Genomic DNA, 13,342 nt, shown 5'->3' on the forward strand with positions numbered 1-13,342 from the left:
GCATGGAAACTGGAAAACACGTCAGGGTTACTTGTAGTTAGAGGACACGTGCCTTAGTCGGCAGCGTACGTGCCTTAATAATTTGTGGTAAGCTCTTGCCAATGAATTATTGACGTTAAATGCTTTGCACCAATAGAATACAATAAGCTATTGCTTTGCCCATTGAATAGGATGAGCTGTTTTAATGTAACTAGTGGCTTAGGATCACACTTTTTTAGGGGTATAAAACTTGAGAACAACTTGTAATAAAGAAGAAGCCGTTGTTGTCACTGCACAGGTGTATGTGTATGTCTCGTGTCCATCTCTACTGCGACAGAAAACCATGCTTGGCCAATCTCATAGCCACCTCTGCTGCACTGACTGGCTGGGTTTGTGAGGGGAGAGCAGTGGCTGTTGTCAGCCGGGACTCCAGCAAGGCTTTGTCCCGGCCTCCCTTATCACGGTCATGGGGCAGCTCAGGGACAGTGGCGTGGAGAAGTGGGCAGTGGAGCTCCAAACCCAGACAGCTGCGAGCTCAGGGGGCCGTGCTGGGGCCACTCTTGTTTGCCTTATTCCCCAGCGACCTGGCAGAAGGGACGGAGCGCTCCCTCAGCACGTTTGCGGATGGGACAGAAGCGGGAGCAGGGGCTGGTGAACCACACGGCTGTGCTGCCTTTCAGTGAGACCTGGACAGGCTTGAGGGTTGAGCAGAGAGGGGCCTCGTGAAGTTGCACAGGGGAAAGCCTCTAGAAGAGCTTGAAGCTTTGTAATTACCAGGCAGCAGAAGTTTTCTAGTATAGAGGAGTGTATAACGTCATCTTGTGATGTCCAGTCAGGGAAACCACTGCATCTCTTTATGTTAGAGGAGCAGTTTCTTGTAGGTATGTAAAGAAAGCCTTTGAGAAAAACACTGACTTCAGAAACTTCCTCTAATATTATGTTGGATTTCCATGATTTTCTGGAATGCCAGGCCAAGCGTAAGGATTCCAAAAGGAAAGTGAAAGCAAATTAATAAATCTACTTGTAGAGGTCAGAAGCATTTCCCGTTTGTTCCTCGAAGAAGTTGCCAATGTTACTTTTGAAATCCTTTCAAAGATCTAATAGGAAAAAGCATTGGCCCCAAGTGTTAGCCTGTGTTTCTGAAGAGGAATATGCTTTTTGTGTCAATTCAATGTTTGTAGCAGGGTTTGGTTTTTTTTTTTTTTCGTGTGTGTGCTTTGAATGTGAGTCTTTGCAGGACTTTGAATAATTTGATCATATACCCAAGACAACATTTTACTGTGTCCTGCTGTCCAGTGCTGAACAGGGTTGAGACAGAGCAGGTAGCTCCGTGTCTGTATGAAACTTGCAGGAGCAGCACCAGGAGCAGCAGCAGAGCAGTGCCCGATGGTTGCCTCGGGGCCTGGCATTTGACCCTGCACTTGCTGCAGGAGTCCCTGCCTGGTTCCCTGCTGACCAAACCTTCGCAGCCATCCCAGAACCTGGGTTCCCAAGGGGGCCGCCTCAAGTGGTTGCCAGGCACCTGAGGCCATGGCTGCCCAATGTTGGCTGCACGATGCTGATGTCAGCGTGGCCATTGTGACCCGTGCGACCAAGGCCACAAGAGGCAACGCTGGGCTCAGGCCGTGGCTCAGTGCGACCTGACAACGCGAGGAGAAGGCAGGGCAGGGACGCTGCTGCCCAGCGACCAGGGGAACCCCACACCTCGGGGCTCTGGGCCTGTGCTGCAGGCTCACCTGCCTCACCCTTCCCAGAATCGGCAGAGGAACAAGCGGAGCCGTCTGCGGTGGTCCTCGAGGCGACGACGGCAGGAGAAGGCGGACGGGAGCAGGGCTCACGCGGGGCTGAGCAGGGAGCAGTGCCCTCGTGGCCCTGGGCCTGTTCTGCAAACTCCCCACACTCCTCTTTTTCCCACAGAGAGAGAGGACCAGCACCTGGAGGAGACTGTGGCAGTTCTGGACAGGGACTCCCCGCCGACAGCTGCCATGCGTGACAGCAAGCAGGAGGGCCCTGGTGCCCGGCAGCCAGGTGAGGGCAAAGCCACCCTCCCACAGCCTGGCCCAGGGACGCTTGTGGCAGGCGATGTGGGGCCCAGGGCAGAGGCAGGGCGAGGCGGGAGCTGCTCAGCCATGCCGTGGCTGGGAGCCTCCTTCCTCCCCAAGTGGGGCCCAGCTGGGCCGGGGGGCAGCTCCTGGGACACCCGTGCCCGCAATGGCCCCTGCTCTGCAAGGCCTCCGGCCCTGCCCATCAGCCAGGCAGGCAGGCAGGCAGGCAGGGACGGAGCAGCCCTTGGGGCCGATGCTGCTGCAGCCAAAGAGCCCCGCAGAGGTGCTCATGCCCGCCGCCATTGGCTCTGTCCCCTGCAGCCTGCGTGCTGTGTCGCCGTGCAGAGGCCGACCCGGACATCTGCGGCGACCAACTGGAGAAGTGCGGGCTCTGTGCCCACGCGTTCTGCCTGGTGAGTGGCTCTGGGTGCTCCCTCCACCATTGCAACGGGCAATTCCTGCCTCTCTCTCCTCATCTGCTCGTCCCCTTTGCTGCAGTTCTTTGCCACTCTACTTTCTCGTCAAGAGAACCGTCGTGTCGGACTCATGGGGTTTCTTCCTCGAGATATCCAAATTGCAGTCTGGCGGGCGGCACAAAAGGTGAGCGCCTGACAAGAGCAGGGAGATTTGTGCCAGGCGAGGTTTGCCAGAGCTGAGCCCAGACACTTGGAATGAAAGGCCTGCCCTTCCGGCCAGCTGGGGGACAAAGTCTGGCTCCCGGCAGCTGCACCGAGGCTCTGGCACAGGAGGCTCCTCCACCAGACGGCTCTGTGGGCTGAGGCCCAGCAGTGGCCACATCCTACGCCCTGCCCGGAGCCGTGGGGCTGCCTGGGGAGGCCCCGAGGCTGCTGCTGATGGCGCTGCTTGGCTCTTTCCAGCGCTGCTGCGTCTGTGGCCAGAGCGGGGCAACCATCATGTGTTGCAAGGAGGACTGTGACAGATGGTTCCACCTGCCCTGTGCCAAGGAGGGCGGCTGTGTCAATGTATACGTTACCCCATACAGGTACCTCCTCGCCCCTTCTGGCCACCCCTGTGGAACGGTGTTGCATTTCTCACTTTGCCCATCCATTTTCCTCCAGCTCCTTCTGCCCTGAGCACCGTCCAGAGCAGGACGTGGAGGCGACTCCAGAGCCGGGCACCGACTGCCCCATCTGCATGGAGCCTGTGGAGGATAGAAAGACCTTCCGAACCCTGGTGTGCCCAGCGTGCAAAAGGGCCTGGTTCCACAGGGACTGCATCCAGGTAGGAGCCATCCCCTCAGCCCCGGGCCACAGCAGGTGCCCAGCGGCACCAGGGCCTTGCTCACCCTGCTTCTGTTTGCCCTGCAGGGACAGGCCATGCGCGCTGGTCTTTTTTCCCTCCGCTGCCCCCTGTGCAGGGACACGGGAGAATTTCTTGTACAAATGTTCATCGTGGGGATCCGAATCCCTTTCAGGTTGGTGTCCTTCTGCCTGGCTCCCAGGACAGGAGGTGCAAGTGCTGTGCTGTGCCAGGCCCTGCCCCAGCAGTCCTGGCCCTGCCCTGTCCCGTGAGTCTGGGCTTCAACTTCACGCAGGACTTGGAAAAGCGCTGGAGAAAGAGCAGGGACAACCTGTACCTCCATGAGGGCACGACATCAGAAACTCATCAGCTTTCCCTTTCTCCATCAGACTGCCAACATGGGAGGACAACGACGCCTTTGCGGATCTAGGAGAGCGGCACAGCAGGTGCAATGCCAGGGACTGCCTTTACCCGGGAGGCAGGGAGGAGGCAGAGGAAGAGGGGTAAGTTGGGGAGCTGCACCTGAGGCTCTGCAGGGTACGTGTGTCACTTCAAGGGCTCAAGGGGGAAAGAAAGAGAAGAACGTGTCTGGACAATCCTGTGCTGTGGACACGTTGTCCATGAGCCCCTTTGCCTCCTCAGGCCCTGGGAACTGCTCCTGTGCTCCTCCTGCGCTGCTGAGGGCACCCACAGGCGCTGCTCTGGCCTGAGAAACCGCATACAGAGCTGGGAGTGTGACAGCTGTGCTGGTCTCGGAACGGGTATGAGGCAAAGCAGCCGGTGCCCCTGGGCTGGGGACAGTGCCCAGGCCGGGCTGGGCAGAGCCCCTCTGCTCCTGAAGGGCTGGGGGTTCTGCTCTGGCCTGGCTTGCCTCGGGCCTGGGTGGTCTTTGACATTCCTGCTTGGCCTTACAGCTTCCAGGGATGAGTCAGAGCTCAGTGGCCCCAGCCGGATCAGACAGTCAGGACTGGAGCCTGCTCATGGCTCCCCAGAATCTGAGGCCATCAGCCCCAGCTCCCGCACCCCGGTGCCATCGGGGCTGGATCCCCAGTCTTCCTCTGCAGAGCCCAGCGGCCGCAGCAGCCAGCAACACACAGCATGGCAGCAGTCTCTGCCGTCTTCCTCGCTGGCCACCAGCAGCCCCAGCACATCAAGGTCAACGTACAACAACTCCCCTGACTCTGGGGACAGGGTCCATTCCAGACGTGCTGGGCCCGGCCGCAGGCGAACCCGCTCTCGCCAGCCAGGTCGGGCCCCAGATGGACCCGTCCGACTGAGGAGTCGCCGTGACAGGAGCAGCAGGACAACAACAAGGGCTGAGAGGCCCAGGCGAAGGGAGACACCTTCACGGGCATCCCCCGGACGCAGCCGCGCCCGCCAGCAAGGTCGGGCCCTAAGTGCACCTGTCCGCCCCAGGAGTCGCCGTGACAGGAGCAGCAGGACAAGACCAAGGACTGAGACGCCCGGGCGAAGGCAGACATCGCCACGGGCATCCCCCGGACGCAGCCGCGCCCACCAGCAAGGTCAGGCCCAGAGCCCACCTGTCCAGTCCAGGAGTCGCCGTGACATGAGCCACAGGACAGCAGCAAGCGCTGAGAGGCCCAGGCGAAGGCAAACATCGCCACGGGCATGCCCCGGACGCAGCCGCGCCCGCCAGCAAGGCCGGGCCCTAAGTGCACCTGCCTGCCCCAGGAGTCGCCGTGGCAGGAGCAGGAGGACAGCAGCCAGCGCTGAGAGGCCCAGGCGCAGGGGGACGCCGTCAGGGATGTCCCGCAGGAGCAACCGCTCCCGCCAGCGACGTCGGGCCTCACCTGGGACCTCCAACAGCAGCACCTAGTGTCGTCTTTTCTTTCTGGTCCGTCTGTTCGCTGCCGGAAGTGAAGGTGAGAACGGTCCGTACAGGGACCTTGAGATTTGCAGGTCTGTGAGCAAACCGAATTCGCTCTTGGCATTTCTACTGGCAGGAAAGTAGTCTTATGCTAAATACCTTGATTTCTGTCTCACCATGTATTAAGTGAAAAGTCACTTAAATGATGTGGCTAATTAAAAAGGACTCTTGTTCCTGCCTTTAGACTCCAACCTCAGATGCTTCCGCACTGCTTTCTCTTGAAAGTGAAGCACTCCTTGATGGGCTTGGATAGGGTTAGGGAGACATTCAGAGCAAGGTGGCTCTTAGGGAAGCTCTCTTGGAAAAGGATGTGTGCTGTCTTGCTATCCTTGAGCAATCTCATTCAGTAAAGCCAAAAGGAAGAAGAGAGAAGAGAGTGACACACTGCCTCAAGCGCCTGAAGAAATCGATCACTATATTGCTGCTGATTTCAAAGACTTGCTTGGACCTTGAAAGAACAAACCAGAAAAGACAGTGGAAATATCCTGGGACAAAGAGGATGCGCAGGACTCTGCCCCCGATGACCATTTGGGACCTTTGCCTGAGAATTAACTCAGGCCCTCGAGAAGAGCCTGCAACTTCGTAACTCCCCGGGAACAAAAGCGTTTTAGTGTGCCGGTGTGGATAACATCACGTGGTGTTGCCCAGTCAGCTAAACCACGACATCTTTGTCTGTTACAGGAGCAGCTACTTAACTCTATGTAAAGAATGTATTTAAGAGAAAGAGTGAATTTAGAGACCTCTCCTCATAGCGGATCCAGAACCTTCTCCGAAGAATTTGTTAGATTTTCATTATTTTCCGGAACACCGAAGGAAGCAGACGGGTACCAGATAGAAAATACGAGGAAACCAATAAACCTTTTACTGCTTAGAAGCGTGTCACTTTTGTTCCTCGAAGAAGTTGCCAAAGAATGTTACTTTCAAAATCCCTTCAACGATCTAACAGGAAAAAATATTGGCAAACCCTGTTAGGCAGTGTTTCCGAGCTGGGGCTGATGGTCTTGGGTGCTGGGGAGCCACGGGAAGGCTCCAGTCCTGACTGTCCGGCCAGGCTGAGGCCATTGAGCTCCGGCTCATGCCTGGCAGCTGTAAGGGCAAGCGGGAATGCCAAAGGCTCTCATGGACCCAGGCCAGGCCGGAACAGAGCAGAGCCCCCAGCCCTCCAGGAGCGGACGGGCTCTGCCAAGCCCGGCCTGGGCACTGCCCCCAGCCCAGGGACACGCGGGTGCTCTGCCCGAGAGCCGTGCCCAGAGCAGCAGAGCTGTCACGCCCCAGCTGGTTCTGGTCAGAGTGAGAAGCCAGCAGCGGCCGTGGGTGCCCTGGGCAGCACAGGAGCTGTTGCCAGGGCCTGGGGAAGCACAGGAGTCAGCCTCTGCACGGCGACACAGCACGCAGGCTGCAGGGGACAGAGCCAATGGCAGCGGGCATGAGCACCTCTGCGGGGCTCTTTGGCTGCAGCAGCATCGGCCCCAAGGGCTGCTCCGTCCCTGCCTGCCTGCCTGCCTGCCTGGCTGATGGGCAGGGCCGGAGGCCTTGCAGAGCAGGGGCCATTGCGGGCACGGGTGTCCCAGGAGCTGCCCCCCGGCCCAGCTGGGCCCCACTTGGGGAGGAAGGAGGCTCCCAGCCACGGCATGGCTGAGCAGCTCCTGCCTCCCCCTGCCTCTGCCCTGGGCCCCACATCGCCTGCCACAAGCGTCCCTGGGCCAGGCTGTGGGAGGGCGGCTTTGCCCTCACCTGGCTGCCGGGCACCAGGGCCCTCCTGCTTGCTGTCGCGCATGGCAGCTGTCGGCGGGGAGTCCCTGTCCAGAACTGCCACAGTCTCCTCCAGGTGCTGGTCCTCTCTCTCTGTGGGAGAAAGAGGAGTGTGGGGAGTTTGCAGAACAGGCCCAGGGCCACGAGGGCACTGCTCCCTGCTCAGCCCCGCGTGAGCCCTGCTCCCGTCCGCCTTCTCCTGCCGTCGTCGCCTCGAGGAACACCGCAGACGGCTCCGCTTGTTCCTCCGCCGATTCTGGGAAGGGAGAGGCAGGTGAGCCTGCAGCACAGGCCCAGAGCCCCGAGGTGTGGGGTTCCTCTGGTCGCTGGGCAGCAGCGTCCCTGCCCTGCCTTCTCCTCCCGTTGTCAGGTCGCACTGAGCCACGGCCTGAGCCCAGCGTTGCCTTTTGGGGCCAAAGGAAATCTCTGCTCCTGCCTCTGGCACAGGGCATTCTGCCAGCAGGTCAGGGAAGGCTGTAGCCCCCGAGAGAGGCGTGAGCAGTGGAGGAAAGCCAGCATCTCTCCAGTCTTCCAAAAGGGCACTAAGAAGGAGCCAGGAAACTGCAGGCCCATCAGCCTCAGCTCCATCCCCAGAAAGGTGACAGAATATCTCCTCTTGGATGTCATCTCTAAGCGTGTGGAATAGCAGGAAGAGAAAACTGGATGGGCTTAGCAGCTGTTCTGCAGGGCAAACAACTGAGTTCGCAGAAGAAGAAATTCATAAAATACGGGTTTATCCATGGCAAGGACGCAAACAAGGCCGTCCGCATGGAAACTGGAAAACACGTCAGGGTTACTTGTAGTTAGAGGACACGTGCCTTAGTCGGCAGCGTACGTGCCTTAATAATTTGTGGTAAGCTCTTGCCAATGAATTATTGACGTTAAATGCTTTGCACCAATAGAATACAATAAGCTATTGCTTTGCCCATTGAATAGGATGAGCTGTTTTGATGTAACTAGTGGCTTAGGATCACACTTTTTTAGGGGTATAAAACTTGAGAACAACTTGTAATAAAGAAGAAGCCGTTGTTGTCACTGCACAGGTGTATGTGTATGTCTCGTGTCCATCTCTACTGCGACAGAAAACCATGCTTGGCCAATCTCATAGCCACCTCTGCTGCACTGACTGGCTGGGTTTGTGAGGGGAGAGCAGTGGCTGTTGTCAGCCGGGACTCCAGCAAGGCTTTGTCCCGGCCTCCCTTATCACGGTCATGGGGCAGCTCAGGGACAGTGGCGTGGAGAAGTGGGCAGTGGAGCTCCAAACCCAGACAGCTGCGAGCTCAGGGGGCCGTGCTGGGGCCACTCTTGTTTGCCTTATTCCCCAGCGACCTGGCAGAAGGGACGGAGCGCTCCCTCAGCACGTTTGCGGATGGGACAGAAGCGGGAGCAGGGGCTGGTGAACCACACGGCTGTGCTGCCTTTCAGTGAGACCTGGACAGGCTTGAGGGTTGAGCAGAGAGGGGCCTCGTGAAGTTGCACAGGGGAAAGCCTCTAGAAGAGCTTGAAGCTTTGTAATTACCAGGCAGCAGAAGTTTTCTAGTATAGAGGAGTGTATAACGTCATCTTGTGATGTCCAGTCAGGGAAACCACTGCATCTCTTTATGTTAGAGGAGCAGTTTCTTGTAGGTATGTAAAGAAAGCCTTTGAGAAAAACACTGACTTCAGAAACTTCCTCTAATATTATGTTGGATTTCCATGATTTTCTGGAATGCCAGGCCAAGTGTAAGGATTCCAAAAGGAAAGTGAAAGCAAATTAATAAATCTACTTGTAGAGGTCAGAAGCATTTCCCGTTTGTTCCTCGAAGAAGTTGCCAATGTTACTTTTGAAATCCTTTCAAAGATCTAATAGGAAAAAGCATTGGCCCCAAGTGTTAGCCTGTGTTTCTGAAGAGGAATATGCTTTTTGTGTCAATTCAATGTTTGTAGCAGGGTTTGGTTTTTTTTTTTTTTTTCGTGTGTGTGCTTTGAATGTGAGTCTTTGCAGGACTTTGAATAATTCGATCATATACCCAAGACAACATTTTACTGTGTCCTGCTGTCCAGTGCTGAACAGGGTTGAGACAGAGCAGGTAGCTCCGTGTCTGTATGAAACTTGCAGGAGCAGCACCAGGAGCAGCAGCAGAGCAGTGCCCGATGGTTGCCTCGGGGCCTGGCATTTGACCCTGCACTTGCTGCAGGAGTCCCTGCCTGGTTCCCTGCTGACCAAACCTTCGCAGCCATCCCAGAACCTGGGTTCCCAAGGGGGCCGCCTCAAGTGGTTGCCAGGCACCTGAGGCCATGGCTGCCCAATGTTGGCTGCACGATGCTGATGTCAGCGTGGCCATTGTGACCCGTGCGACCAAGGCCACAAGAGGCAACGCTGGGCTCAGGCCGTGGCTCAGTGCGACCTGACAACGCGAGGAGAAGGCAGGGCAGGGACGCTGCTGCCCAGCGACCAGGGGAACCCCACACCTCGGGGCTCTGGGCCTGTGCTGCAGGCTCACCTGCCTCTCTCTTCCCAGAATCGGCGGAGGAACAAGCGGAGCCGTCTGCGGTGTTCCTCGAGGCGACGACGGCAGGAGAAGGCGGACGGGAGCAGGGCTCACGCGGGGCTGAGCAGGGAGCAGTGCCCTCGTGGCCCTGGGCCTGTTCTGCAAACTCCCCACACTCCTCTTTTTCCCACAGAGAGAGAGGACCAGCACCTGGAGGAGACTGTGGCAGTTCTGGACAGGGACTCCCCGCCGACAGCTGCCATGCGTGACAGCAAGCAGGAGGGCCCTGGTGCCCGGCAGCCAGGTGAGGGCAAAGCCACCCTCCCACAGCCTGGCCCAGGGACGCTTGTGGCAGGCGATGTGGGGCCCAGGGCAGAGGCAGGGCGAGGCGGGAGCTGCTCAGCCATGCCGTGGCTGGGAGCCTCCTTCCTCCCCAAGTGGGGCCCAGCTGGGCCGGGGGGCAGCTCCTGGGACACCCGTGCCCGCAATGGCCCCTGCTCTGCAAGGCCTCCGGCCCTGCCCATCAGCCAGGCAGGCAGGCAGGCAGGCAGGGACGGAGCAGCCCTTGGGGCCGATGCTGCTGCAGCCAAAGAGCCCCGCAGAGGTGCTCATGCCCGCTGCCATTGGCTCTGTCCCCTGCAGCCTGCGTGCTGTGTCGCCGTGCAGAGGCCGACCCGGACATCTGCGGCGACCAACTGGAGAAGTGCGGGCTCTGTGCCCACGCGTTCTGCCTGGTGAGTGGCTCTGGGTGCTCCCTCCACCATTGCAACGGGCAATTCCTGCCTCTCTCTCCTCATCTGCTCGTCCCCTTTGCTGCAGTTCTTTGCCACTCTACTTTCTCGTCAAGAGAACCGTCGTGTCGGACTCGTGGGGTTTCTTCCTCGAGATATCCAAATTGCAGTCTGGCGGGCGGCACAAAAGGTGAGCGCCTGACAAGAGCAGGGAGATTTGTGCCAGGCGAGGTTTGCCAGAGCTGAGCCCAGACACTTGGAATGAAAGGCCTGCCCTTCCGGCCGGCTGGGGGACAAAGTCTGGCTCCCGGCAGCTGCACCGAGGCTCTGGCACAGGAGGCTCCTCCACCAGACGGCTCTGTGGGCTGAGGCCCAGCAGTGGCCACATCCTACGCCCTGCCCGGAGCCGTGGGGCTGCCTGGGGAGGCCCCGAGGCTGCTGCTGATGGCGCTGCTTGGCTCTTTCCAGCGCTGCTGCGTCTGTGGCCAGAGCGGGGCAACCATCATGTGTTGCAAGGAGGACTGTGACAGATGGTTCCACCTGCCCTGTGCCAAGGAGGGCGGCTGTGTCAATGTATACGTTACCCCATACAGGTACCTCCTCGCCCCTTCTGGCCACCCCTGTGGAACGGTGTTGCATTTCTCACTTTGCCCATCCATTTTCCTCCAGCTCCTTCTGCCCTGAGCACCGTCCAGAGCAGGACGTGGAGGCGACTCCAGAGCCGGGCACCGACTGCCCCATCTGCATGGAGCCTGTGGAGGATAGAAAGACCTTCCGAACCCTGGTGTGCCCAGCGTGCAAAAGGGCCTGGTTCCACAGGGACTGCATCCAGGTAGGAGCCATCCCCTCAGCCCCGGGCCACAGCAGGTGCCCAGCGGCACCAGGGCCTTGCTCACCCTGCTTCTGTTTGCCCTGCAGGGACAGGCCATGCGCGCTGGTCTTTTTTCCCTCCGCTGCCCCCTGTGCAGGGACACGGGAGAATTTCTTGTACAAATGTTCATCGTGGGGATCCGAATCCCTTTCAGGTTGGTGTCCTTCTGCCTGGCTCCCAGGACAGGAGGTGCAAGTGCTGTGCTGTGCCAGGCCCTGCCCCAGCAGTCCTGGCCCTGCCCTGTCCCGTGAGTCTGGGCTTCAACTTCACGCAGGACTTGGAAAAGCGCTGGAGAAAGAGCAGGGACAACCTGTACCTCCATGAGGGCACGACATCAGAAACTCATCAGCTTTCCCTTTCTCCATCAGACTGCCAACATGGGAGGACAACGACGCCTTTGCGGATCTAGGAGAGCGGCACAGCAGGTGCAATGCCAGGGACTGCCTTTACCCGGGAGGCAGGGAGGAGGCAGAGGAAGAGGGGTAAGTTGGGGAGCTGCACCTGAGGCTCTGCAGGGTACGTGTGTCACTTCAAGGGCTCAAGGGGGAAAGAAAGAGAAGAACGTGTCTGGACAATCCTGTGCTGTGGACACGTTGTCCATGAGCCCCTTTGCCTCCTCAGGCCCTGGGAACTGCTCCTGTGCTCCTCCTGCGCTGCTGAGGGCACCCACAGGCGCTGCTCTGGCCTGAGAAACCGCATACAGAGCTGGGAGTGTGACAGCTGTGCTGGTCTCGGAACGGGTATGAGGCAAAGCAGCCGGTGCCCCTGGGCTGGGGACAGTGCCCAGGCCGGGCTGGGCAGAGCCCCTCTGCTCCTGAAGGGCTGGGGGTTCTGCTCTGGCCTGGCTTGCCTCGGGCCTGGGTGGTCTTTGACATTCCTGCTTGGCCTTACAGCTTCCAGGGATGAGTCAGAGCTCAGTGGCCCCAGCCGGATCAGACAGTCAGGACTGGAGCCTGCTCATGGCTCCCCAGAATCTGAGGCCATCAGCCCCAGCTCCCGCACCCCGGTGCCATCGGGGCTGGATCCCCAGTCTTCCTCTGCAGAGCCCAGCGGCCGCAGCAGCCAGCAACACACAGCATGGCAGCAGTCTCTGCCGTCTTCCTCGCTGGCCACCAGCAGCCCCAGCACATCAAGGTCAACGTACAACAACTCCCCTGACTCTGGGGACAGGGTCCATTCCAGACGTGCTGGGCCCGGCCGCAGGCGAACCCGCTCTCGCCAGCCAGGTCGGGCCCCAGATGGACCCGTCCGACTGAGGAGTCGCCGTGACAGGAGCAGCAGGACAACAACAAGGGCTGAGAGGCCCAGGCGAAGGGAGACACCTTCACGGGCATCCCCCGGACGCAGCCGCGCCCGCCAGCAAGGTCGGGCCCTAAGTGCACCTGTCCGCCCCAGGAGTCGCCGTGACAGGAGCAGCAGGACAAGACCAAGGACTGAGACGCCCGGGCGAAGGCAGACATCGCCACGGGCATCCCCCGGACGCAGCCGCGCCCACCAGCAAGGTCAGGCCCAGAGCCCACCTGTCCAGTCCAGGAGTCGCCGTGACATGAGCCACAGGACAGCAGCAAGCGCTGAGAGGCCCAGGCGAAGGCAAACATCGCCACGGGCATGCCCCGGACGCAGCCGCGCCCGCCAGCAAGGCCGGGCCCTAAGTGCACCTGCCTGCCCCAGGAGTCGCCGTGGCAGGAGCAGGAGGACAGCAGCCAGCGCTGAGAGGCCCAGGCGCAGGGGGACGCCGTCAGGGATGTCCCGCAGGAGCAACCGCTCCCGCCAGCGACGTCGGGCCTCACCTGGGACCTCCAACAGCAGCACCTAGTGTCGTCTTTTCTTTCTGGTCCGTCTGTTCGCTGCCGGAAGTGAAGGTGAGAACGGTCCGTACAGGGACCTTGAGATTTGCAGGTCTGTGAGCAAACCGAATTCGCTCTTGGCATTTCTACTGGCAGGAAAGTAGTCTTATGCTAAATACCTTGATTTCTGTCTCACCATGTATTAAGTGAAAAGTCACTTAAATGATGTGGCTAATTAAAAAGGACTCTTGTTCCTGCCTTTAGACTCCAACCTCAGATGCTTCCGCACTGCTTTCTCTTGAAAGTGAAGCACTCCTTGATGGGCTTGGATAGGGTTAGGGAGACATTCAGAGCAAGGTGGCTCTTAGGGAAGCTCTCTTGGAAAAGGATGTGTGCTGTCTTGCTATCCTTGAGCAATCTCATTCAGTAAAGCCAAAAGGAAGAAGAGAGAAGAGAGTGACACACTGCCTCAAGCGCCTGAAGAAATCGATCACTATATTGCTGCTGATTTCAAAGACTTGCTTGGACCTTGAAAGAACAAACCAGAAAAGACAGTGG

At 58.9% G+C, this 13,342-nt stretch overlaps 2 protein-coding genes across 2 annotated transcripts; both read left to right on the forward strand.

Moving 5' to 3' along the window:
* Positions 1–2,405: 2,405 nt before the first annotated feature.
* LOC137465988 (pineapple eye protein-like) lies at positions 2,406–5,121 on the forward strand. Its single transcript, XM_068177946.1, is given in 7 exon segments — positions 2,406–2,624; positions 2,903–3,027; positions 3,104–3,321; positions 3,324–3,459; positions 3,674–3,787; positions 3,927–4,045; positions 4,199–5,121. Coding segments are annotated over 7 exon segments (1,689 nt in total). The 5' UTR covers positions 2,406–2,570.
* Positions 5,122–8,293: 3,172 nt separating this feature from the next.
* LOC137465999 (serine/arginine-rich splicing factor 4-like) lies at positions 8,294–12,813 on the forward strand. Its single transcript, XM_068177947.1, is given in 8 exon segments — positions 8,294–8,348; positions 10,038–10,129; positions 10,595–10,719; positions 10,796–11,013; positions 11,016–11,151; positions 11,366–11,479; positions 11,619–11,737; positions 11,891–12,813. Coding segments are annotated over 8 exon segments (1,782 nt in total).
* Positions 12,814–13,342: the final 529 nt, after the last annotated feature.

This window comes from Anomalospiza imberbis, unplaced genomic scaffold (genome assembly GCF_031753505.1).
Source record: "Anomalospiza imberbis isolate Cuckoo-Finch-1a 21T00152 unplaced genomic scaffold, ASM3175350v1 scaffold_126, whole genome shotgun sequence".
Classification (NCBI taxonomy): Eukaryota; Metazoa; Chordata; class Aves; order Passeriformes; family Viduidae; genus Anomalospiza; species Anomalospiza imberbis.